The 27,985-nt window shown below is 46.8% G+C and overlaps 1 protein-coding gene across 1 annotated transcript in view; it reads right to left on the minus strand.

Annotated features, from left to right (window-relative positions):
* Window positions 1-2,710: 2,710 nt before the first annotated feature.
* The window catches only part of LOC119971391 (ADP-ribosylation factor-like 2 binding protein), a 49,492-nt gene continuing 24,217 nt past the window's right edge, over window positions 2,711-27,985 (minus strand). The window contains exons 4-7 of the mRNA XM_038806860.1: window positions 27,161-27,267; window positions 20,458-20,543; window positions 8,665-8,761; window positions 2,711-4,366 (exon numbers count right to left, since the gene is read on the minus strand). Coding sequence (XP_038662788.1) covers window positions 4,259-4,366; window positions 8,665-8,761; window positions 20,458-20,543; window positions 27,161-27,267 — 398 coding nt within the window. The 3' untranslated portion in view covers window positions 2,711-4,258. The remainder of the gene's footprint in view (window positions 4,367-8,664; window positions 8,762-20,457; window positions 20,544-27,160; window positions 27,268-27,985) is intronic.

The following is a 27,985-nucleotide window of genomic DNA, read 5'->3' on the forward strand; positions in this document are numbered from 1 at the left end:
TCATAGAATTTACAGTGCAGAAGGAGGCCATTCGGCCCATCGTATCTGCACCGGCTCTTGGAAAGAGCACACTACCGAAGCCCACACCACCACCCTATCCCCACAACACAGCAACCCCACCCAACACTAAGGGCAACTTAGCATGACCAATCCACCTAACCTGCACATCTTTGGACTGTGGGAGGAAACCGGAGGAAACCCACGCAGACACAGGGAGAACGTGCAGACTCCGCAGACAGTGACCCAAGTCGGCTATCGAACCTGGGACTGTGGAGCTGTAAAGCAATTGTGCTAACCACTATGCCACCGTGCTGTCCCCTTCACAGGAGCATGATCAGAAAGAGACAACAAACCAGATGAGTTCTGACAAATGCTGAATTGAAGGGATGGAAGGAGGCAACCTGAGCTGACCATGCTTGGGTGGACTAGAGATAGTTAGCTTAGGCTGAATAGGTCAGAGGTTGTACTAAATGTGGAGGGAGCGAATTGCCAGAATTAAAGAAAAGATTTTCATTATACACCAATTAAAAATCAGTATTGGTGAGAGTGTACAAGGGTGTAAATGTTAAGGTAGCGCTACATTTAAACCTAAAACTTTCAAAAAAATCCTGCTTTGTTTAAAAAAAAAACTAAACTGGAACCTTTGCGATCTTATGCAAATCATTCCACCAAATCTAGATTTCCATTGGTTGACCAAAGTAGGGCTTATGCATTGACTTCTGTGGGGCAATAGATACGGAAAATAGCTTTCCCATATTTGGCAAAGATCATTAGAATTTGGCTAAGCTCTTGAGTACTGTGCAGGAAAAAAATATTTATTTCAATGTAATAGGACAACTGAAAGTACTAGCCTCTGATAAACAATTAAATGGACTGGGTGATTAGAAAGATAGCAACCATAGAAACATCTATAGCTTCTATTGACCCATTCCGTCAACTAGATGAAATATAGCAAACAGCTGGTGAGAGAATAAAAGGAGAACACTGTGCTGTTCCAGTGAAGCTCAACGTAAGCTTGAGGAATAGTACCTCATCTTTCAGTTAGTTTACTCAAGACTCAACATTGAATTCAGCAATTTCAGACAGTGAACTTAGTCCCTTGTTTCCTGTTCGTTGCATATTTAATTTTTTCACTTATTTTCACTTTCAGATAGTAGTTCCCAACCAGCTCCAGCACATCTTTTTGTTTCTTTCTTGCCCTATCGTCATTTTCTTTGACCCTATGGGAATAACGTTTCTGACATTCAACTTTTCCTGTCATCCACTCTATCAAAGACTTTTCTTATAGCCTTGTCACACCCAGTATTTTAGGTTTTAAATTGCAGATTTTCAGCAATTGCAGGTTGAAAATCCCTTATCTGAAATGCTTGGGGCGAAGTCTGTATCAGATTTTGGAATTTTTCAGAATATTTCGGAATATATTGCACAGGTGCGGCGCACATTGGGAACTGCGCATGTGGGCTGCACGTTGGGAACTGCGTATGTGGGCTGCACGTTGGGAACTGCATATGTGGGCTGCACGTTGGGAACTGCATATGTGGGCTGCACGTTGGGAACTGCATATGTGGGCTGCACGTTGGGAACTGCATATGTGGGCTGCACGCTGGGAACTGCATATGTGGGCTGCACGTTGGGAACTGCATATGTGGGCTGCACGTTGGGAACTGCATATGTGGGCTGCACGTTGGGAACTGCATATGTGGGCTGCACGTTGGGAACTGCATATGTGGCCTGCACGTTGGGAACTGCATATGTGGCCTGCACGTTGGGAACTGCATATGTGGGGTGCACGTTGGGAACTGCATATGTGGGGTGCACGTTGGGAACTGCATATGTGGGCTGCACGTTGGGAACTGCATATGTGGGCTGCACGTTGGGAACTGCATATGTGGGCTGCACGTTGGAAACTGCATATGTGGGCTGCACGTTGGGAACTGCATATGTGGGGTGCACGTTGGGAACTATGTATGTGCGATACACGTTGGGAACTGTGTATGTAGGATGCACATTGGGAACTGCATATGTGGGCTGCACGTTGGGAACTGCATATGTGGGCTGCACGTTGGGAACTGCATATGTGGGCTGCACGTTGGGAACTGCATATGTGGGCTGCACGTTGGGAACTGCATATGTGGGGTGCACGTTGGGAACTGCATATGTGGGGTGCACGTTGGGAACTACGTATGTGCGCTACACGTTGGGAACTGCCTACGTGCGGCAAGTGTTGGGAACTGCACGTGTGCAGCCGCTCACAAAAAAGTGCAGATTTCAGAATTTTTGTTTTGGGATTTTGGATAAGGGATGTTCAATCTTTATTCTGCTTTTCCATTACTGCAGCTGGAATTCTCCAGATGTTGGGATTCTCTTTACCCGCCAGCAGTGTACCCCTGCCTGTGAATTTCCTGTGAAATTGGAAATTCTATTGACAAGCGGTGAGAGTAGAGAATCCTGCCGCCAGTGAATGGCGCGCCGCTGAGAAACACGCGGCTGGGGGAACGGAGAATCCAGCCCTGCATTTTTTTGTTACACTGACACAGATGCACTTTTCCCCCCGAATTGAGGAAAGATGAAAACAGCCAGCAGACAGAATTAAGTCGTGAATTAAGGATAACTGGACTTATGTAGTGTGATCATGTTGTTTCTGACACTGTGGAATTTATATCTTGCGAGTAACTAGGACTTATATATTTAAAAAACAAAACTCCCAAGATTTATCTTACAAAAGTGCATTTCAGCAATCTTTTATTTAAAATACATAGGAATAAAAATATATGTACAAATATGAAAAATAAAGTAAGCATGAATTTGTAACTCATAGCGAAACAAGAGCTAAATCAGCAATTTCACTTTGAACATATTGGGAAAGCCATAATATCTTTGAATTGTCGCAACAAGATCCTTTATACATACATGTTTAACTGTTGGAAGCAACAGTGCTATAGACTTAGAATTTACAATGTATGTGTCGCCACAGTCCCAGAGGATCATTGGCTGCTCTCCATTTTTGAGAGATGACTGGTGGTGATTTAATCTGAGGATCACCACACCAGGTGAGGGACAAGGTTGGGAAGGTGGGGCCTTTTGGTACAGGAATTGCACCCGCGCTGTTGACATCACTATGTATCATGAACCATCTGAATTTACAACCATAAACTGGATTAAAAAGTCAAAGTCTATAGTACTGGCCAATTAACCACACAATGTTTCTATTTCACTACTTAAAACACTGTTGAAAGTTCCTAACTGATATCTTAAAATACATTTTATAAACAGGACAAATACGTTACAGGATCCTCTTGTTACGGTAATGCAAAATGTTAATTTTGTTTTGGGAGTGTTAACGAGATATGTACAATATTGACACAGACTTTACCTAACTGCATTACAACCAATGCTTATCCTGTGGAATTCTCAGCTTTTGTTCAGGAAATACTGTGACAACCGCAACAAACCAAAACACAATTTGAAATGTCAAGCATAGACGAGATACAAAATCCTGATTTAACTGCACCTATATTTACAGGTTCCCAGACAGAGGTCGAAGTAGCAACATTGACCCAATTACCAGCATGTGGGAATGGCCAACCTCAGGAACACTTGCTTTAAGGAATGTATTTTCTGCATGTACTGAATGTAATGGAAAACAGTATGTCATGGATATAGGCTCCGTGTTTTTAAATAAAATCAGTTCTGGAATGAAGATTCCATTTCAAGAATCACTTTGCAAGATGAGGGGTTTGAAATCTACCAATAGGAGCCAAAAACAAAAAAGATATTAGTGTTTCCAGTTCAGGAAGCTACATGCAAGCCAGTCGTCCAAAAATGACATATGGACTGCTGTTAATGATAGACAGTGACCACTACTTCTAATTGCGATGTTTCTATTACTTAAGAGTTCTGCATAAAAACATGTCTCAAATGGGTCTCGGAGAATATAGAGGTGGCTGTATAGCCTTACCTTCAGGTACTGCCACTAGAATCTTTGTAAGGTGAATGCTCATTATAGCATGCAAACCTGCAAAAGGAGATCTGTGCCTATATTTGAAAATGTTGTTAAAGATAACAAAATTCTTGCTTTGAATTCTTACTAAGTAGGATCTGAAAAACATAGAAATATTAGAACTGAAGTCTTTTATTGTGGGTTTTATGGTGAACCTGTACAACCATTCTTGGAAGAATACTGCAATGTGTAAAAATGTCTATACCAATTGTGCTTGGAACATGAAAGCATACAGGAATAAATGCAGATACAGTAGAATTACTGGAAAGGTCTCATGTTATGTGAGGTCTGAGGCATTGAAGATGATTTTGACAACGATGTCACTACAAGATCGCCACTAAAGTCAAGGCCACGCCCTTCCTTTTCCTGTAAAGTAAATACATTTATCATTAAGGAATAATAAACCATCTTTAAATCACTAGTGAAACAATAAAGTCACTGGGTTCATACAAATTGCTGACAAATGACTATGGAAATAAATTTAAACATTTGCTTTACATTTGACTGGTCTGTGACTCCTAACTATGCAGTATTCCCAATAGAACCAAAGTCCAACAAAATAACAAGTTAATTAGTCTCACTCCACAGCCCAAATATAAAGACACTCCTCTTTTCCCCTCTTGTATCTGATAGAATAAGAAAGTCTCAAGTGTTAAGTGGTGAGAAAGTTTTTCTAAACAAGTATGACAGTCAGTTATGTTTTCCATAACTACAATACAGAGAAGCACTTAACATTAAATTGATCCTGAACATCTTATCAGTTTTTCAACATAAAAAAGATAGACAAAAGGGGGCGATGCGGTGGCACAGTGGTTTGCACTGCTGCCTTGGCACTGAGGACCAGAGTTCGATCCCGGTCCTGGGTCAGTGTGTGTAGATTTGCACATTCTCCCCGCGTCTGCGTAGGTTTCACCCCCACAACTCAAGATGAGCAGGTTAGGTAGATTGGATGTTATATTACCCCTTAATTGGAAAAAAAATAATTGGGTACCCTAAACTTATAAAAAAGAAAGATAGACAATATTGTCTGAGTCCACAAAAGATCAGCCATGATCTCATTGAATGGTACAGCAGGCTCGAAGGGCCAGATGGCCTACTCCTGCTCCTAGTTCTTATGTTCTTAATATCTCTCTTACTCCATTTGGAACTACCATATCCATGTTTTACACGTTAAACGGAGGCCCCATGTACTCGCTTGAGTAAAAGTACTCTTATGGATGGACCTGATTAATACTACTCTCCTGTATGCTTCACCTGATGCCGGTGAGTAGGTATTTACATTGTGTACCTTGTGTTGCCCTATTATGTATTTTCTTTTCATGTACTAAAATTATTTGTTTGAGCTGCACGCAGAAAAATACTTTTCACTGTACCTTGGTACACGTGACAATAAACAAATCCAATCCAAGTATGCATGGTGCTATTTCAAAGAAGAACTGGGTGTACTGGCCAATATTTGTCCCTCAATCAACATCACTAAAACAAATTATTTGGTCATTATCAAGTTGTGCGTAGGAACGTGATGTGCAACAATTGTCTGACTTGCTCCCTGCAACAATGATTACACTTCCTAAGTACCTCGTTGGCTGTAAAGTGCTTTAGGACAGCCTGGGGACATAAAAGGTGCCATACATAAATGCAAGTCTATCTTTCATGTAGATTTGGAGAACAGAAAGAAGTTTGACACTGGTGCAATCTGAAAATTAGATTCTTAGCTTCTAGCAAACTATATATATGGCCAAAATTAAAACCATCAGCTTCAATTTGCATTTCTATATAGCTCTTCAGATGTAGAGAAACACTTCTCAAATGTTTTATATTGAGGACTAAAGAGTGAATGCTAAGCAGGTGGATAGCATGTAAAATGGAGACAGTTGGAATGGAAGAGCAAAGGTATGGTTCAACAATATGATTTGGTGGATGCCTTGCAAGATGGGAGAAACTGGAAGGCATATGAATTTGGACAAAGAATACCAGAGGGCATAGGCATAGAACATAGAACAGTACAGCACAGAACAGGCCTTTGATGTTGTGCCGAGCAATGATCACCCTACTCAAACCCACGTATCCACCCTATACCCGTAACCCAACAACCCCCCCCTTAACCTTACTTTTTAGGACACTACGGGCAATTTAGCATGGCCAATCCACCTAACCCGCACATCTTTGGACTGTGGGAGGAAACCGGAGCACCCGGAGGAAACCCACGCACACACGGGGAGGACGTGCAGACTCCGCACAGACAGTGACCCAGCCGGGAATCGAACCTGGGACCCTGGAGCTGTGAAGCATTTATGCTAACCACCATGCTACCGTGCATAATTGCTGAACAACAAGGGTTGAAGGAAGGTAAAGAAAACCCCATTGTTAGAAAACTGGAGGATGTGCTAACATTAAACTCAAGTCACTGGGACACAGGAAACTAGTGCAGCCAGTAGAGGACAATGGTGATAGTAGACACTGTCCGTGTGGAGTTTGTACATTCTCCCAATGTCTGCGTGGGTTTGACCCCTCTAAATTGCCCCTTAATTGGAAAATATAAATAATTGGGTACTCTAAATTTGTTTTAAAAGGTGATAGTAGTGTGAGGAGGCAGACCAGTGTGGGTTGAAGTAGGATAATTTGGCAGGTCGGTGTTTGAGAAGTCAAATCTCACCTGATTCAGCCTTGCCTCATACATGGTGCTACTGTTCACAGGTCAGAAGATCATGGGTTCAAGTCCCACTCTGGAGATTTGAGCACAATATCTAGGCTGACACTTTGGTGTGGTACTGTCGAAGGTGCTATCTTTCAGACCAGATGTCTGATCTGCCCTTGCTGGTAGGCATACATGACTTTGCGGCACAATAAGAGCAGGGGTCCGCTTCAGTGTCCTAGCCAAAATGTATCCTTTCATCAACATTACAAACAAATCATCTAATTTATAGGGAAAGTGGATAGTGAAGGCTGCTTTTACCCTACTCGCATTTTCCAAGGAAAAATGTTTAGTGGAAGGATATGAGTGGCTACAGGCCCGGAGCCTGTAGCAAGTGGATGCTAGCTACAAATTATGGATACTTCCATACATTTAGGGAAAAGAAAAACTTGCATTTATACAGCACCATTCACCTCATGTTCTTCCAAAGCATTTTGCAGTCAGTGAAGTGCTTTTGAAGTGCAGTTAATGTTGAAATGAGGAACTCAATTTACACCAATAAGGCCCACAAACAGCAATTTTTTTTTAATGTAGTGTACCCAATTATTATTTTTTTCACAATTAAGGGGCCAATCCACCTAATCTGCACATCTTTGAATTGTGGGGGTGAAACCCACACAGACACGGGGAGATTGTGCAAACTCCACACGGACAGTGACCAGGGCCAGGATTCGAACTCGGGGCCTCAGCATCATAGGCAGCAGTGCTAACCACTGTGCCACATGCTGCCCTCACAAGCAGCAATGTTAATGATGACATATTTTTGTGATGTTGCTCGAGGGATAAATGTTGGCGAGGGAACTAGGGATAACTTCCCTGCTCATCTCCAAAGTTGTGTCACGTGATTGTTTATGCTAATCTTAGAGAACAGTTGTGGCGTCAATTTATCAAAAAGATGACACCTCCAATATTGCAGCACACCTGTGGTCAGTTGCCATAGTCCCAGATGACCAACGGCTGCTTTCCACTTTGAGGGGGAGAGTTGACTCTGAGGATCACCACACCTCAGGGGGCAAGGTTGAGAGGAGGGGTCCTTCATAAATAACCTCAGCTGTTAAAGGTATTGAACCCGCACTGTCCATCATGAACAGCTGTATAGCCAACTGAGCTAATCTGGTCCCCAACACGTGCAGTACTCAACTGGACTTTCAGCCTTGATTGTTTGCTCACGTGTCTGAAGTCAGAGTTGAACCCACAACCTTTCACTCGAGGTGAGAGTACTATCAACTAAGGCACAGTTGCTACCCAAGGGCCATCCTCATTCTTTGAATGGATGCATCGCCTATGTAATGAGATATAATTTGATAATGGTGATAAATGTAAATCTTTCCAATATCTCACCATGTAAAGGCACCACCTCCATGCTGATGCAGCAAAGCCATAAAATACAACATAAACACAAGAACAATAATTCCAAGGAGAGAATCTCCTTGATGCCCTGGGGGATCAATCATCTACCAAGAAAAATCTCAACAATCAAGTCTTCTTGATCAAAAGATCCAAAGAAGAATATTTAATGGAAGTATATAGGTTACTTCTGAGTGTCAAGTGGATGCCTGCTTCGTTAATCTTTCTGAGCCTAGTACATGATGTGGACCAACAGAGTGATCTTGGCTCCTTCTAAATTTCATAACTACAAAAGGACAACATGGATTACTCTAGTCACTTTGCCAACAACCATATAAATATGATTGTCCCCAGTATACTTAATACACAAGGAGCTGGCCAGTCTTGCAAATGAATTTTTCACTATCAATGCAAAAACTCGATACCCTTTAACAAAAACTGTGCTGAATTTTGACTTCCACTTTGAGGTCATCCATCTCTTCGCTATCCTGGGGTCTCGAGGGTTAAATCTAACTCATTAGCAGCCAGGGACAACAGACAACCGTACATCTTCCTGTACGTTGCGTGCCATTATGATGCGATGGTTTAATTTTAAATGAAATACCAGGTATATTGTACATACCATTCTGTAGTCAAGAAACATTTCTTTGAAGGCCAAGAAATCTGTGAAAGTCAGTAACATGTCAAATATATCTCCAGAAATTTCATCTTTATGTTGCCTGAAATGAAACATAATCGCGCTGTTGTTACTATCCCATAAATTCTCTTCAAATAAAATATATATTTTTGCCCACAGTACTTCAATTTTTAGGTACAACCCTGAAGTTTTCAGAAAACTTCATAACCACCAAAAGATAGAGCCAATTCCTGAGAAACAGTGGGGGAGATTTTCAAGACCAGTCCAAATTGTTGGTAATATCAATAGTGTCGCCACAAAATGGATGACGACAGTTGGAAGGTCAGAACCATTTTCAGGTTTGGGTCTAAAAATGTTAATCAGTAAGCTCGCTCCAAGCACAATGCCACAGTTTGCCAGTTTTCTGCAGCAGAGGAATCGACCAGCTTCTGCATGGATCCTGTAGGTAGGATCACAAATGGGCCTCCTTGCCCTATAAAAATATTAAAAGCCACTGGTTGGATATCCTTGGCTGGTACTCACTTACCAGGTAATAATTGGCAGCCATACATTTCTCACATGTGCCATTTTGTTTACATTTTTACCTAATAGCCAACTATCTCCATTGAAATTATGGATGCCTCCAAAATCTTCATTCACCGAGGTACAATTATTTTATCCTGCTATTACACAAGCAAGAGAAAAATAAAGAATTCCACCCAGGGATTTTACTTCCAGCATTCCACTTACCTGCTGATTGCAAAGCATGACAATTACCTCCTCCTTTAATAAACATTTAGGAGCATGGGGTAATTCATCAGACTACACCTCCCCATTAAAAAGAAGTGCTAAATCAAGGTTTGTAATTTTCCAGAACATTGGCCCAAGATTTTCAAATACCTATATAATTTCACTCAAAATAATAAAGTAGCATTTAACAGTTCAACTCTCGAGTTTTCCCGAGGTTGGTTCCATTAACAATTGTTTGATTGTAGTTGGGAGAGAGAGATTCCAATTTGAATTCTGACTAACAAATAAAAAATTAGTATCTTACAAACAAATTCATTATCATATGCTTTCAACAAAGCATAAATTAAATTTTCACCATTTACCCAACGTTGTTTATAGCACCACCTTGTGATGACTTTTCAAATGTCACATTAATTTTCACAATAGCTCGATTTGTAACATTTGCCAGAATGTTTACAGATTGTATTCACCTCATTAACAAGATTCACTGCGTTCCAAAAGAAAGGCATTCTGATAGCACAAACCACCTCAAACTGTAATTATTTATTCAATATTGTGCTGGATAGTCTTGCAAAACTGCATCTGCCCCGTGCATGCAATAGCTTTCTAAAATCCAGTTTCATATAGATGTTAAAAACTGCATGTTGCATTTTCTTGTAAGAAATAATGTCCTGGATTGCCAGCCTTCGCATCTTCAGTTGCTTGTTGTTTTTCCTGATTTCATTGCCTCTCATACACTCAACCTTCTGTGGAAATCTTACCAAGAGAGTTCCGCAAACTTCTACTGGGTGTGTGAAACCACCCCAGGGTCAATCAATGGAACTTACAGTGTCTTCCTACAACTAAAGGCCCTAAGATGACACCTTAGACCAAGAGCAGGAATGTGTGGGAAACTGCACCTTTTTCCAAAGCTTGGACACATTACAATATGAGGGGGCACCATCTTCTCACTTTGAACTCTTCAAGTAATTAGTCACTAGGTTGAAATCCTTAGAGGTGAATTTTGAAGTCAATGGCGAAGTTGTGTCTTTTGTGCCGAACCTTGAAAGAAGATGCTCTCAAATATCTTGTGATCCCTGTGGCATGCATGTTCTCTTGTCCCACTTTAATTTAAATCTGGCACTATCAAAAGGAAGTCTCGGCATCCGACAGCAGTGGTGTCAGGGCAAGTATAGTGAAGGATTCTCACGAATTGCAAACTAGGACTTCCGGTGGCGGCAATGCGGAGCTAAGCCGCACGTTCGGCAGCTCCCACTGAAAACGGACTTTGGGGCTCTTTTCAGGGCCCCCAACGGAACTTTGTTGGCAAATCCCGACGTGGGAAGAGGACAGGAGTCGACCCCTACGGTCCTATGGTCCGGACCAGGAGTGGGGTAAGAAGAAAAACGGTGGAAGCACCCCTGGAAAAGCGGGGGAAGAAAAACAAAATGGCGGCCGGCGTAGGCCCAGAGGAGTGGAGGCAGTGGGCGCAGGAGCAGCAGGCGACTCTGCTGCGCTGCTTCCAGGAGCTGAAGGTGGAGCTGCTGGAGTCGTTGAAGGTTACCACCAGAGAGCTGATGGAGGCTCAGACAGTCCAGGGGGCCGCGATCCGGGAGCTGCAGAAGCAGGCCTCCGAAAGGGGGGATGAGGCCGCGGCCCTCGCGGGGAAGGTGGAGATGCACGAGGCGCTCCATAAAAGGTGGCAGGAGCGGTTCAAGGAGCTGGACAACCGGTCGAGGTGGAAGAATTTGCGGATCCTGGGCCTCACGGAGGGGCTGGAGGGGTCAGACCTGGCGGCCTATGTGGTTGTTATGTTGAACACGCTGATGGGGGCTGGGTCCTTCCAGGGGCCCCTGGAGTTAGAGGGGGCCCACAGAATTCTGGCTAGGAGGACCAAGCCAAACGAGCCGCCGCGGGCGGTGTTGGTGCGGTTTCATCGGTTCGTGGATCGTGAGTGTGTGCTCCGGTGGGCCAAGAAGGAGCGGAGCAGCAAGTGGGAGAACACGGAGGTGCGGATCTTCCAGGACTGGAGTGCGGAGGTGGCGAAGCGGGGGGCCGGGTTTAACTGGACGAAGGTGGTGCTCCACAGACGGAGCGTGAAGTTTGGCATGTTGCAGCCTGTGGGTCACCTATAAGGATCGGCAACATTATTTTGAGTCCCCGGAGGAGGCGTGGGCCTTTGTGCAGGCTGAGAAACTGGACTCAAACTGAGGGTCTAAGATGGGGGATATTGTACAATACCGTACTTGTACTTGCTCGGTTTAATGCAAGATGTGGGTTGGCCTTAGGGTGGGTGGGGTGATGTCGTTATGTCTTTTTTGTATGGGTTTTTCTGTATGGGTCTGGTGGACGGGTTCGGGCAGGGGGCTAAATGGGGAGTTCGGGGAGCTGGTGGGGGAGGACTGACAATGGGAGTTGCCCTAGAGGAGGCGGGGCTGGGCAGGGCGAAAGCGCGGGTTTCTCTCGGGTTTCCCGCGCTGGGAGATGGTGGGGGCGGAGTCGGGGCATGAGAAGCAAGGGCCGTTGCTGGCTGTTTTCTTTTCCCGTGCAAGAGCGGGGGGGGGGGGGGGGGGGGGGGGGGGGAAGGACCCGCTGATCGGCACGATGGAGGAGGGGTAGTCTCACATGGGGAGGAGTCAGAGGTAGAAGTTAGCTGGCTCACGGGAGTGCTATGGAGGGAGGGGCGTGGCTAGGAGGGGTCCTAGCCTTTGGGGGGGGGGGGGGGGGGGGTTACCGGGTTGCTGCTGAAATGGTCAGGAAGGAGCTGGGGGGGGGGGGGGGGGGGGAGAAGAGTTACCGCTGTGGGGAACTGGCAGAGCGGGGGACGCTGGCCAGTGGTGGGCAAGGGATGGGTCATGGCTAATCGGCAGGGGAGGGGGGCAGGGAGCCCTTTGATCCGGCTGATAACCTGAATGTGAGGGGGCTGAATGGGCCGGTCAAACGGGCTTGGGTGTTTGCGCATCTGAAGGGGCTGAAGGCGGATGTGGCCATGCTCCAAGAGACACACCTGAAAGTGGCGGACCAGGTTCGGCTGAGGAAGGGATGGGTGGGCCAAGTATTTCACTCAGGGCTGGATGAGAAGAGTAGGGGGGTGGCGATCCTGGTGGGGAAGAAGGTGACGTTTGAGGTGTTAAATGTGGTGGCTGACAGTGGCGGGAGGTATGTGATGGTGAGTGGTAAGCTGCAGGGGGAGCGGGTGGTGTTGGTGAATGTTTACGCCCCAAATTGGGACGATGCGGGGTTTATGCGGTGTATGTTGGGCTGCATTCTGGACCTGGAGGTGGGGGGGCGACTTCAACACGGTACTGGATCCCCCATTGGATCGATCCAAGTCCCGGATGGGTAGGAGGCCGGCGGCGGCTAAGGTGCTGAGGGGATTTATGGCCCAGATTTGGGGGGGGGGGGGGTGGAGGATCCCTGGAGGTTTGTGAGGCCAAGGGCCAGGGAGTACTCGTTTTTCTCCCACGTGCATAAGGCCTATTCGAGGATTGATTTTTTTATCCTGAGCAAGGGGCTGGTTTCGAGGGTGGAGGATGTGGAATACCCCGCCATTGCCATTTCAGATCATGCCCCGCAATGGGTGGACCTCGGACTGGGGGAAGAGAGGGACCAACGTCCGCTCTGGCGCTTGGAGGTGGGGCTGCTGGCAGACGAGGAGGTGGCCGAGAGGGTTCGGGGGTGTATCGGGAGGTACGTTGAGGCCAACGACAATGGGGAGGTCCGAGTGGGGACGGTCTGGGAGGCATTGAAGGCGGTGACTAGAGGGGAATTGATTTCTATCCAAACCCATAGGGAATGGGGGGAGCAGAGGGAGAGACTGATAGGGGAGATGGTGAGGGTGGATAGGAGATATGCGGAGGCTCCGGAGGAGGGATTGCTGGGGGAGCGGCGGAGCCTTCAGGCCAGGTTCGACCTATTGACTACCAGAAAGGCGGAAGCTCAGTGGAGGAAAGCACAAGGGTCGGTGTATGAGTATGGGGAGAAGGCGAGCAGGATGGTGGTGCGGAGGGGGGTAGATGTTAATGGGGTCTTCAGGGACTTCTATGGGGAACTGTACCGGTTGGAACCCCCGGTGGAGGGGGGTGGAATGGGGCGCTTCTTGGACAAGCTGCGATTTCCGAGGGTGGAGGAGGAGCAGGTGGAAGGACTGGGGGCGCCGATCGAGCTGGAGGAGGTGGTTAAAGGGATAGGGAGCATGCAGTCGGGGAAGGCGCCGGGGCCGGATGGGTTTCCGGCGGCATTTTATAAAAGGTATGTGGACCTGTTGGGCCCCCTGTTGGTCCAGACCTTTAACGAGGCAAGGGAGGGGGGGCTTCGCCCACAACTATGTCACGGGCGCTGATTTCCTTGATCCTGAAGCGGGACAAGGACCCTCTGCAGTGCGGGTCATATAGGCCGATTTCGCTGCTAAATGTCGATGCCAAGCTGCTGGCAAAGATCTTAGCCACAAGAATAGAGGATTGCGTGCCGGGGGTCATTCATGAGGACCAGACGGGGTTTGTGAAGGGAAGGCAGTTGAATACGAACGTGCGAAGGCTCCTCAACGTTATTATGCCGGCTGTGGAAGGGGAGGCGGAGATAGTGGTGGCATTAGATGCGGAGAAGGCCTTTGATAGGGTTGAGTGGGAGTATCTGTGGGAGGTGTTGGAGAGGTTTGGGGAGGGGTTTATCCGTTGGGTGAGGCTGCTCTACGAGGCCCCGATGGCGAGTGTAGCCACAAATAGGAGGAGGTTGGAGTACTTTCGGCTGTACCGGGGGACGAGACGGGTGCCCCCTGTCCCCCTTGCTCTTCGCGTTGGCGATTGAGCCCCTGGCCATGGCGTTGAGGGAGTCAGGGAACTGGAGGGGCCTAGTGCGGGGTGGGGAGGAGCATCGAGTGTCGCTTTATGCGGACGACCTGTTGCTGTATGTGGCGGACCCGGTGGGGGGGATGGCGAAGGTGATGAGGATCCTTAGTGAATTCGGGGGTTTCTCTGGGTATAAGTTGAACCTGGGCAAGAGCGAGTTGTTCGTGGTGCATCTGGGGGATCAGGAGGAGGGGATTGGTAGGCTCCCACTGAAGCAGACAGGGAAGAGCTTCAGGTACCTTGGTGTCCAGGTGGTTGGGAGTTGGGGGGCCCTGCACAAGCTCAACCTCACAAGGTTGGTGGAGCAGATGGAGGAGGAGTTCAAGAGGTGGGATATGTTACCGCTGTCACTGGCGGGGAGGGTGCAGTCCATTAAGATGACGGTGCTCCCGAGATTTTTGTTCCTGTTCCAGTGCCTCCCCATCCTTATCCCGAAGACCTTTTTTTAGGAGGGTTAACAGGAGTATTACGGGATTTGTGTGGGCGCATGGGACTCCGAGGGTGAGAAGTGTGTTCCTGGAACGGGGCAGGGATGGGGGGGGGCTGGCGTTGCCCAACCTCTGTGGGTACTATTGGGCTGCCAACGCAGCGATGGTGCGTAAGTGGGTAATGGACGAGGAAGGGGCAGCATGGAAGAGGATGGAGGTGGCGTCATGTGTGGGCACGAGCGTGGAGGCGCTGGTAATGGCGCCGTTGCCGCTCCCTCCAACGAGGTATACCACGAGCCCGGTGGTGGCGGCTCCCCTCAAAAGTTGGGGGCAATGGAGACGGCATAGGGGAGAAGTGGGGGGCTCGATGGAGGCCCCGATACGGGGGAACCATCGGTTTGTCCCAGGGAGAATTGATGGCGGATTTCTGGGCTGGCACAGGGTTGGGGTTAGGAGGTTGAGGGACCGGTTTGTGGAGGGGAGGTTCGCGAGCTTGGGGGAGTTAGAGGGGAAGTTTGGGCTCCCCCCCGGGGAACATGTTTAGGTACATGCAGGTGAGGCCGTTTGCCAGGCGGCAGGTGGAGGGGTTCCCCTTGCTGCCCCCACGTGGGGTGCGGGACAGGGTGCTCTCGGGGGTGTGGGTTGGAGGAGGGAGGATTTCGGACATATACCGGGTGATGCAGGAGGTAGACGAGGCCTCGGTGGAGGAACTGAAGGGTAAATGGGAAGAGGAGCTGGGTGAGAAGATTGAGGAGGGGACGTGGGCGGATGCCCTGGAGAGAGTGAATTCCTCCTCTTCCTGTGCGAGGCTTAGCCTCATACAGTTCCAAGGTGCTGCATAGGGCCCACATGACTGGGACGAGGATGAGTAGGTTTTTCGGGGGCGAAGATAGGTGTGCTAGGTGCTCGGAGGGGCCCAGCGAACCATACCCATATGTTTTGGGCGTGCCCAGCACTGAGGGAGTTTTGGAAGGGGGTAGCAAGGATGGTGTCGAGGGTGGTGGGATCCAGGGTCAAGCCAGGCTGAGGACTCGCAATTTTTGGGGTTGCAGTGGAGCCGGGAGTGCAGGAGGCGAAAGACGCCGGTGTTCTGGCCTTTGCGTCCCTAGTACCCCGGCGGAGGATCTTGCTCCAATGGAAGGATGCGAGGCCCCCAAGCGTGGAGGCCTGGATCAATGATATGGCGGGGTTCATTAAATTGGAGAAGGTGAAATTTTCCCTGAGGGGATCAGTACAAGTGTTCTTTAGGCGGTGGCAGCCTTTCCTGGACTTCCTGGCGGAATGGTAGGGAAATAGGCCGGCAGCAGCAGCAACCCGGGGGGGGGGGGGGGGGGGGGGGGTTTGGATCGGGGGGAGGGAGAACTGTGTACATGGGTTTGTGGGATGTGGCGGGTGTTATCTCTTTCCCTTTTGTTGTTTGGGTGTTTTTTCTTTTGTTTGTAGTTGCTTATGAAGCTGGGTGGGTGTTGTTCTTGGGTTTTTACCGCGGTTGTTTTGTTAATATTGTTGTGATGTTTATATTGTTAAAATTTCCACAAAAATTATTTTTTAAAAAACAAAAAACTAATTGCAAACTAGAATATCAAAAGCACAAGATTTTTTTAACTGAAATAAACATTTGGGTAATACATTTATGTGATGGCCCATGTGCATTTTGGGGAAAACCTATATTTTATGTTAGGGTGATGATCCCTTTAAGAATTAGATTTCGGAAGAAGATGATTTTGTGTAAAAAAAAACTGCTTCCAGGAACTGGTCATGTGAGCAAGCTGCCTGGGAGATAAATAACAGTGAAGCAAAGGGTAAACAAGTAGTAATTATAGCAGGGAGCAAATTCTTGTGCGTTGTTCTGTTTTTCAGGCAGGTTAGTTTAGAACGAGCTGGGTGCAGGAAACATCTCTTCCTGGAAAATTCAGTTGAAATTCTGTGCTGACTAAAATACCCATAATAATCGAGGGACTGGGGTGGCAAGTGGCGTAGAGGTTAGCATGGCAGCCTATGGCGCTGAGGACCCGGGTTCGAATCCTGGCCCTGGGTCACTGTCCGTGTGGAGTTTACACATTCTCCCCGTGTCTGTGTGGGTTTCACACCCACAACCCAAAGACGTGCAGGGTAGGTAGATTGGCCACGCTAAATTGCCCCTTAATTGGAAAAAAAAATAATTGGGTACTCTAAAATTAAAAATAAATTAATCGAGGGACTTACTAAAAGGGAGTTGGATCTCTGGGATAGCTCAGCTTAGCTGAGAAGAGAGTGAGATAGAGATCCTAGATGTAAGATTCCAGAATTAAAGTACATTAGAACCAGGAGATTTCTCCCTTGGGGTGGCTATGCTTAAGATTTCAGTGCCATCTGTATTTCACTGGGAATCTACAATCGTGGGACAGTTGGAGGAGATTTGAAAGGACAACCTTGCCAGAAGCAAGCAGAGGGCCGAAGAAATATCAACTCTTATGTAAATCTTTGAAACAGTATTCAGACCAAGTGTTAATATTCCAATTTCTGATGAGTATCTGACCTGAGTTTATTTGGGGATGCAAGTCAAACGGGTGTAGAAAGGAATTTGAGTTAGGAAGTATGTTTGTTGAGATTTTACATTTCATAAAATAGCACAACAAAGTTGCAAAATAAGATATCACCACAAGAAAACATGAAAAAAACAATATGGCTTCATCCACATGAGCACAGCATAGAACAGGAGAACAACATCACAACTAGACCCATCACAACCTCCTCTTTCAGGAATCCAGACCACCTGCACCCATGTAAGAGCCAGGAAAGGATTTGTCACCCATGCCAAAACCAAAGGAAATACACAGAAAGATCTACAGGGAAATACATGCGTGCTCCATAATGCAACAAAACAGGCCCAAGGTAAAACCACAATTATAAAGAAAGGAAAGGAAGAGAGGATCAGGAACAGTAACAATATGTTCAGACAATAGTCAAACCTGCAGGGTCTCCCAAGGTAGAAAACAAAGGAAAGAAGAGAAAAAAAAACTATCTGAGCTATCCCACCAGATGACAATGCCCACCGCTGAAGAGGAGAACAAGCCACTCAATCAACAAGAGCCCCCCCCCCCCCCCCCCCCCAAAGGAGGAACCACAGAACATCAACCAAGGCACAGAATCCAACCCATCCCCAAGCCCCTGTGCACCAGAGAGACAAGGAAACAAACCCAGCCTCCCAGGAAGCCCCTCCCCACACCCTCGGAGAGGAGCTTTCCGAGCCCCCAGGAGCAACAGAATAACAGCCACACATCAGTCCTGGCCTAGCCCAGCACCAGTCAACACAAAAGCTATACACCCGGGGCCTCCAGCACACCTCAAAAAAACAACACTCCCAATGAGCATGTACCTTTCCAACCTCATCTAGAGCAAGGTACCTCAAGAGGATTACTTAAGTCCCAGTCAAGAAGAGGGAGTCCCGTGCCCGAGAAGAGGAGGAATTGTCAAGACGCCCAAAAATTAGGTGCCCTGGAGGGAGGGCCAATTCTCTTCTCCCTGGCACAAACACGGAACCCCACTCCCCCCAACCACCGGGCCAGATCAGGATAAGCACCAACACATGCTCACCCAGATAAAGAGGAGAAAAGGAGAAGAGATCCCTCAGGGAGGGGACACCCAGCCTAGCACAAAATGACCACCGTTGTTGAAAGGATATCCAGAACAACCTCCCTCCTCAACAACCCAGCCACCAATAGCCCAGGAGAGGAACACAAAGAGTGACCCAAACAGAGAGAAGAAAAAACAGCCTCAAAAGAGACAGAAGGAACCCAGTCGTCCACAGGATTAAAACTCTGCCCAGGCCAAACATGAATGAGGACAGGGATTCTTAATTCAAAAAGAAAAACCTGGAACACATTAGCTGTAACTGGGGCGGGGGCATGCTATCTTCAATCTCAGTGAGGACTGAACTCGTCCTCTTCATAAATGAGACAGGCGACCAAAAACACTAGATTATAAGACACAATAACCAAAAGGAGTAAAACTGCACATATCACATTCCCATAATTGACTCAAAATGATCTTGCTAGAACAGGATAAGTATAATTAATGGCACAGACTATCACGCTCACATTTCACACTCCTCCACAGGAAAAAAAGACAACAATAGTCAACAACATGTCCAACGGTAGTAACTATCAGGATTATCGAAGAGCCGAAGGGTAGATTGCAGGATAAAGATGTATTCCATCTCACACGAGAAGGCAAAGGATAAGGCAGGATCAATGTACACACTCCAGGATCCCTCCAGAAGTCAATCGATCGAAGCACGAGACACCATCACTCTCACCATGTCGTCTCTCTGACATTGAGACGGGCCACAACCTAGCCCTAGCCAGGGGGAATGACTCGACCCATCGGCCATCTCCAACCCCTCACGATGAGCATCAAGAACAGAACGAAATGGGACCAGTGATCGGTGGCCCTGCAGACAGGATACATTGTGTCTCCAACGAATCTGATGCACTCAGCCTTCAAATCAAGATTACCAAAGCGTGGCAGTCAATTTTCGAACTTAATCGGGAATTCATCTCCCATCTCTCGCCAGGGTCTGGGCTCAGGGGGACATCCGCCCAGCCCCCATCTCCTGAACCCATCAGGATAACGGACACACCAGGCAGTAGGATTTTGACAACATGAAGGTGGCCCCTAACCAGGAACAGTGCTCTTTCGAGTGCAAGGACCCTCTGATGTGCCTCCACCACTCTTCTAAAAAGGTACCCTGCAGTCCTTCGAAGTGAGGTCTAATAACCTGCAGCACAGAGGTAAAATTCTCAGTCCAAGGCAACATCTCAAATGGCGACCATCATCCAGATGCACACAGCACCGCCAAGACGAGAGCCGGCTGAGCAGTAACTGCGCCACTACCAGCCGGGCCCCACCATAGCCCACTCCGCCCGCCACAAACAAGTATTCAACCATTTTATTTTGGTTCTCTCTCAAAAAATGACCAATCTAGAACTTCTAGGGATGTAGCCCACGAAAAATCAAGTATAAAACGTGCATCAGGATGAAACAAGATTAAAAGACGAACAGAGCTCGAGCTTGCGAAAACGCAACCGTCCCCGTGCTCACATCATGCAACTACCCCCGCACTTTTGATATTTTTAATGATCAAAGTGCACTCTCCAGGACTATTCAAGATAAGAGTGTAGTTATGAAAGTCGTGTTATTTTGAAGTTGTTTTGTAAAATTCTTTTGTATTTAACAGTAAACCTTGCGGTCTCAATCTTTAAGTACCTGAGCTTACAGATTTCCAAAAATATCAATAAAAACATTTTTAAAAAGGTGGAATTGCTTATAATAGAGAACTTTGACATTCAACAAATATTAAAATTACTCATTCAGGATCAGCGAGGCTGTTTGGCAGTAATTATGAATTTATTACACTGCTAAAACTCAGTTCCACTCCATTCAATAAGGTGCAACCTTTGCAAGGGTTTTACAGCAAAACCTAACATTTCCCCCCCCAAAAAACCCCCCCAGCATTCTTTAAATTGACTCATGGCTGCTGTATGATTTCACGAATCAGGTCAATCTCTGATCCCTCACATACATGGCTCGTTATTCTTGTGTGCCTGCAGATTAACAGCTTGTCCTCACCTGGTGTCCAATTACTTCCAGCAGAGGACACTGGATACTGACAGAGTAGAAACGTTGATTGATTTTTACTTCTCCAATCCAATAGCTCTCATGCCAATTACAGTGTTTCACCCACCAGCCATGCTGAGGTCAATTAACTCTGCACATCTAGGCTAGTTGACTATTTGCCAAATTGCTTAACTTACTGTAGTGATGTAATGAATGTAGTCATATTGAAGGCTGGTCTCCTCTCTATCAACTGCTGTTCAATGTACTTCTCTAACAAATCAATCTGGGGGGGCAAAAAGGTACCGTTATTTACAGCTTGCCAGGGTAAAAAAACATTAAAATGGATGATCTTATGGGATAATGACAACTCTTGTAAATATTTAATGAAAAAATGTTTAGTGGCCCAACATGTTGAACCTGCACTTCACCATAAAAACAAATGAGTGCAGGCAGTCCTTGACTTTACGATGTTCGAGTTGTGACAGATGGCAATTATGATTTTTATAAATTGACACTTTAGACTTCTGGTGGCGGCCATGGTGTGAGTGATCGCACATTTGCAGCTCCCGCTTGTGGCGTTTTTTTTTTGTCCTTTTCCCCCCCAATTAACAGGTGGGTGTTTTGATGGAAAAAGGTGCAGGAGTGGTGGAGGAAGACCAGAAGTGGTTTTAGGCGACAGGAGCTGTAGGAGGAAGAATTTTTTCCTGCGACACATGGAAAGATGGCAGAGAGCAAAGTCCTACCTTCTCAATGGCCGATGGAGCAGCTGGTGGACTTCTTGAATTCAGCCAGTAGAGAAAGGAGTCTCTGGAGGACCTGGCAAAGAAGGTGGACCCGCTTAAGGCGGGGATCGACCGTGTGGAGATGAGGCTGGAGACCCAAAGGTAGACGATCCAGAAGGTGGAGGAGACGATGGGAGAGTACGAAGAGCAGCTTGATTCCTTGGTGGCTGAAATAGGGGGTGTTGAGAGATACACAGAGAGAAGGTGGAAGATCTCAAAAACTTCTCCCAGAGAGAGAGGATTGTGGAGTTGCCAGTGAACATTGAGGGAGTGAAAGCTGGCTCTTATGTTGCCATAATGCTGGAGAAGATGCTGGGGGAGTGGGCCTTCGAACGGCCCCTGGAGGTGGATCAGGCACACAGACCGCTCATGGGGAAGCCGCAGGCTAACGAACCGCCGAGGGCAATGGTGTGCGGTTGCACCGGTTCCTTGATAAAGAAAGGATCTGGAGTTGGGCCAGGCAGGCGAGGCGATGTACCTGGGAGGGTAACGAGTTTCGGGTATACCAGGACCTGAGTGCAGTGCTGGCCAAGAGGAGAGCGGATTTAAATCGAGTGAAGGATGCCCTCTTTAAGAATGGGATAAAGTTAGGGATGCTGTACCCGGCCCGCCTCTGGCCGTGAATATTATTTTGGTATACCGGAGGAAGCGATGGAGTTTGCGAGAGACAATGGACTGGCAGGAGGAAGTGTTTGGGGAGGTTGGTTCTCTCTACCCCCCTTGCCGGAGAGTTCAGGGTCTGGGTTTCTTTTGCCTTGGGGATTGTTCTTTCTTATTGGGCTGTTAATGCTGTAACTTGCTTGTCGCCCGAGGGTGGGGGGGGGGCTTCTTTGGGGTCTTTGTTTGTTGCTTCACTCAGGGCTATTTTGATGGAATGGGGGAGGGTAGTGTTGGATGTGTGCATTGGGTTTTGTTTTTTTGTTTTTCTCTGGAGGTTATTTTCCTTTGGCCCTCTTTTAAAAAAAAATTATTTTGTTGTTATTGCTGTTTGCATCAAGGGAGAGTGTGTGTGTGTGTGTGTGTGTGTGTGTGTTGAGGGGGATCAGTGGGGGGAGTTGAATGTTAGGTGCCACGGTATGGCTGGGGCTGCCAGGCTAGCTGGTGCGCAGTGGGGGTGAGCAGGTGGTTAGTGTGTTAAAAGGGGTTGGGATTGTTGCTTTGTTTGGGGGGGGGGGGGGGGGGGGGGGGGGGTTGCTGGGGAGGAGGGACAGCTGAAAGGGGAGGGACTTCTGAAGTACGATCCGAGAGGGGTTGATGACAGTGGACATCCGAGGGCAGGCCTGGTGGGTTGTGGGACACGGGCCAGAGGCTGGCCCAAGAGCGGCTATGGTTGATCGGCCCGGGGGGGGGGGGAAGAGATCATTGACCAGGCTGATCACATGGAATGTGAGAGGGTTTGAATGGGCTGGTCAAGAGGTCCCGTGTGTACGTGCATTTGAGGACCTTAAAGGCGGATCTTGCATTCAGACCAGGCTAAGGAAAGGTTGGGTAGGTCAGGTCTTTCATTCAAGATTAGTATTGAAGATGCTGGGAGTGGCGTTCCTATAAATAAGCGGGTTGCGTTTGAGGTTGGGAAAACATTTGAGGTTGGGAAAATAGTGGCTGACTCTGGGGGGAGATTATTTATGGTGAGTGGGAAATTCGAAAGGGTGCTGGTGGTTTTGGTGAATGTTTACGCCCCAAACTGGGACGGTGTTGAGTTTATGAGGCGGGTGCTGTGGAAGATCCCTGACCTGGACTTGCATCGGCTGATAACAGGGAGGGGGGGGGGAAAGAGACAAAATTGGATCGGTTGAGTCTGAGGTCGGGGAGGGTATCAGCGATGGTGAGGGAATTGAAAGAGTTTCTGGAGTGTATAGGAGGAGTGGACCCATGGAGATTTTGTAGGCCGAGGGTGAAGGAATTTTTGTTCTTCTCCCCATGTGCATAGGATGTACTTCCGGATCGATTATTTGGTGATGGATAGGACGTCGTGGGAGGGGGTGGTCAGTTTGGAGTACTCGCCAATTGTGGTTTCAGACCACGCGCCACATTGGGTGGACTTGCAGGTGAATCAGGGAGGGGGCCAGCACCCACTGTGGAGGCTGGGTGTGGGACTGTTAGCAGATGAGGAGGTTTGTGAGCGTGTGAGGGCTATTATTGGGGGTTACGTGGAGCGGAAAAACATGGGGGAGGTTTCGGCCGCCACGCTATGGGAGCAGTTGAAAGCAGTGGTGAGGGGACGTTTATATCAATACAGGCACATAGAGTCAAGACAGAGCGGGCAGAGATGGCGAGGTTAGTGGATAAGATCCTGCAGGTGGATAGGAGGTATTCGGAGGCCCCGGAGGCTGAGTTGTTGAGGGAGCGGCAGAAACTCCAGATGGTGTTTGGACTGATATCTACGGGTAAAGCGGTGGGGCAGTTGAGGAGGGCCGGGGGGCAGTCTATGAATATGGGGAAAAGGCGAGTAGGATGTAGGCACATCAACTGAGAAAGCTGGAGGCGGTGAGGGAGATTGGAAAGGAATGGGAACACGGTTTTAGACTCGCTAGGGGTGAATGGGGTGTTTGAGGACTTTTCAGGGTGGAGGATAGGTGTGGATAATGTGCGGGTGGGCCCACGAATCATGTTCACATGTTTTGGGCTTGTCCGAAGCTGGAGAGATTTTTTTTTTTTAAATTTAGAGTACCCAATTATTTTTTTCCAAGGGGCAATTTTCCAAGGATCCAGGGTCGAGCCAGGCTGGGGACTCGCAATTTTTGGGGTTGCAGTGGAGCCGGGAGTGCAGGAGGCGATAGAGGCCGGGGTTCTGGCCTTTGTGTCCCTAGTAGCCCGGCGGAGGATCTTGCTCCAATGGAAGGATGTGAGGCCCCCAAGCATGGAGGCCTGGATCTCGGATATGGCGGGGTTCATTAAGTTGGAGAGGGTGAAATTTGCCCTGAGGGGATCAGTACAAGGGTTTTTCAGGCGGTGGCAGCCCTTTAGAACATAGAACATAGAACGATACAGCGCAGTACAGGCCCTTCGGCCCTCGATGTTGCACCGACATGGAAAAAATCTAAAGGCCATCTAACCTACACTATGCCCTTATCATCCATATGCTTATCCAATAAATTTTTAAATGCCCTCAATGTTGGCGAGTTCACTACTGTTGCAGGTAGGGCATTCCATGGCCTCACCACTCTTTGCGTAAAAAACCCACCTCTGACCTCTGTCCTATATCTATTACCCCTCAATTTAAGGCTATGTCCCCTCGTGCTAGCCACCTCCATCCACGGGAGAAGGCTCTCGCTGTCCACCCTATCTAACCCTCTGATCATTTTGTATGCCACTATTAAGTCACCTCTTAACCTTCTTCTCTCTAACGAAAACAACCTCAAGTCCATCAGCGTTTCCTCATAAGATTTTCCCTCCATACCAGGCAACATCCTGGTAAATCTCCTCTGCACCCGTTCCAAAGCTTCCACGTCCTTCCTATAATGAGGCGACCAGAACTGTACGCAATACTCCAAATGTGGCCGTACTAGAGTTTTGTACAACTGCAACATGACCTCATGGCTCCGGAACTCAATCCCTCTACCAATAAAGGCCAACACACCATAGGCCTTCTTCACAACCCTATCAACCTGGGTGGCAACTTTCAGGGATCTATGTACATGGACACCGAGATCCCTCTGCTCATCCACACTACCAAGAATTTTACCATTAGCCAAATATTCTGCATTTCTGTTATTCTTTCCAAAGTGAATCACCTCACACTTCTCCACATTAAACTCCATTTGCCACCTCTCAGCCCAGCTCTGCAGCTTATCTATGTCCCTCTGTAACCTGCAACATCCTTCCGCACTGTCTACAACTCCACCGACTTTAGTGTCGTCTGCAAATTTACTCACCCATCCTTCTGCGCCCTCCTCTAGGTCATTTATAAAAATGACAAACAGCAACGGCCCCAGAACAGATCCTTGTGGTACGCCACTCGTAACTGAACTCCATTCTGAACATTTCCCATCAACTACCACTCTCTGTCTTCTTTCAACTAGCCAATTTCTGATCCACATCTCTAAATCACCCTCAATCCCCAGCCTCCGTATTTTCTGCAATAGACGACCGTGGGGAACCTTATCAAACGCTTTACTGAAATCCATATACACCACATCAACTGCTCTACCCTCGTCTACCTGTTCAGTCACCTTCTCAAAGAACTCGATAAGGTTTGTGAGGCATGACCTACCCTTCACAAAACCATGCTGACTGTCCCTAATCATATTATTCCTATCTAGATGATTATAAATTGTATCTTTTATAATCCTCTCCAAGACTTTACCCACCACAGACGTTAGGCTCACCGGCCTATAGTTACCGGGGTTATCTCTACTCCCCTTCTTGAACAAAGGGACCACATTTGCTATCCTCCAGTCCTCTGGCACTATTCCTGTAGCCAATGATGACCTAAAAATCAAAGCCAAAGGCTCAGCAATCTCTTCCCTGGCTTCCCAGAGAATCCTAGGATAAATCCCATCTGGCCCCGGGGACTTATCTATTTTCACCTTGTCCAGAATTGCCAACACTTCTTCCCTACGCACCTCAATGCCATCTATTCTAATAGCCTGGGTCTCAGCATTCTCCTCCACAATATTATCTTTTTCTTGAGTGAATACTGACGAAAAGTATTCATTTAGTATCTCGCTTATCTCCTCAGCCTCCACACACAACTTCCCACCACTGTCCTTTCTGGACTTCCTGGCGGAACGGTAGGGAAACAGGCCAACAGCAGCAGCAACCCGGGGGGGGGGGTAAGGATTGGGGGGAGGGAGAACTGTGCACAAGGGTTTGTGGAGGGTGCTATCTCTCTCCTTTGTTTGTTTTTTTTTCTTTTCTCTTTTTCTTTGTTTTTGTTTCTTCCTTTTGTTTGAAGTTGCTCTTGAAGCTGGGGGGCATTGTTTATGGGGTGTTACCGCGGTTGTACGTTAATAGAGTTAAGATGTTTATATTTTGTAAAAATTTCAATAAAAATTATTTATAAAAAAAAACAATGCCATGCCAGCGAACGAGTTAATTCATAAGTGCACATCAACGTTCTGCATCATTCCTGGCTCAAGATACTCAGTTGCTGTCCTGACGCAACTTAGTGAATCTTTGTGTTTCCAAACTTTTTCTTAAAACTATTTCACAATATTAAGTTATTGCTATATTCCTATTTTTAATAATTGACTCAGGACAACATTCCTGGTTATTTTGGTGAAAATCAGGTATCAGGAACCAGTCCCTGATTTCTAATATTGTTCTTATGGGAAAATCGGTACTAACTTAAGATGTTTCAACATAAGTTGCAGTTGTCAGGAACTAATTGTGTCGCAAGTCCAAGGATTGTCTGTCGTGCAAAATATGTTCTCATATTAGCTCGATCGTAGACACATCAAATAATTTAAGATCATACACTTCTACAGGCGGCATGGTGGTGCAATGGTTGCACTGTTGCCTCATGGCGTAGAGGACCCAGGTTCGATCCTGGCCCCGGGTCACTGACCGTGTGGAGTTTGCACATTCTCCCCGTGTCTGCGTGGGTCTCACCCCCACAACCCATAAAGATGTGCAAGGTAGGTGGATTGGCCACGCTAAATTGCCCCTTAATTGGAAAAAATAGAGAATTGGCTACTCTAAATTTATATATATATTTTTTTAAATCGCACACTTTAAAAGAATCATGTAAGACTTTATATCTTTTGAAAATCAAACCAACTGAATAGCCCTCCCCCACAGAACAACATATGACACAAAGATATGGAAAATAAATGGCTACTTGGTCCTGGAATACAAAAATTTCCAGAGGAAGGTATTCTTACTTTGGATACTATTACTGATATCTACTGACACTAGAGTTCCTTTTTTTTTCTCAGACAATATTTCCCAGTTTCTTTTCCCCTTTGGAGCTATATCAAAATCCTTTTCAGTTTTCTAGTTCCTCTCATCACCCCATCTTTACTATGATTCTCATATAAAAATCATACTGCCATTGGTACAGAATGTTAGTTTTATTAGGAGGTTTCAGGAAATTATAGATAGAATCTATGTATTCTAGAACATCTCAAGATTGTCAGAGAAATACCAAAAAAAGTAATCAAGGGAAGATACTCACATATTCTTGAAAAATTGAAGTGTAAATAAGTTTGTTTTCTTCAGTATTCTCAAATTCTAAATAGTATTTGTCCATAAAATTTCTCTGTAACTGCTGAAAGTCTTCGTCTGAAAGAAAGAGATTAAAAGAACACATTCTGCAGCATTAAATACAAGTTTCGATGACCAACTGTATTTGCATATATTGCAGTGTCACTAAACAGATACAGAAATTGTTGACGTAACCAGTCAGACTCTGCAGTCAGAGTCATTTACAGAACAGAAGTGGCTATTTGGCCCATCGCATGCATGGTGGCTCTCTGCAGACTTAATGACATAGTTCTAAACAGTGTGCAAGGAGAGAGGGACCTGGGGATCCATGTGCATAGATCTTTGAATATGGCTGGACATGTTGAGAGAGTGGCTATCAAAACATATAGGATCTTGGGCCTCATAAGTTTTTTAAAAATAAATTTAGTGTACCCAATTCATTTTTTCCAATTAAGGGGCAATTTAGCGTGACCAATCCACCTACCCTGCACATCTTTGGGTTGTAGGGGCGAAACCCACACAAACACAGGGAGAATGTGCAAACTCCACACGGACAGTGTCGCAGAGCCGGGATCAAACCTAGGACCTCGATGCCATGAGGCAGCAATGCTAACCACTGTGCCACCGTACTGCCCCTTGGGCTTCATAAGTAGAGGTATTGAGGGTATAATAGCAGGGGAGTTGTACTTAAGCTTTATAAAGCTCTGGTTATGCCACAACTAAAGTACTATGTTCAGTTCTCATTATTACACTTTAAGAAAGGTATGAGAGTCTTTCAAAGAGTGGAGAGGCGTTT

The sequence above is a fragment of the Scyliorhinus canicula genome, chromosome 9, assembly GCF_902713615.1.
Source record: "Scyliorhinus canicula chromosome 9, sScyCan1.1, whole genome shotgun sequence".
NCBI classification, from domain to species: Eukaryota; Metazoa; Chordata; class Chondrichthyes; order Carcharhiniformes; family Scyliorhinidae; genus Scyliorhinus; species Scyliorhinus canicula.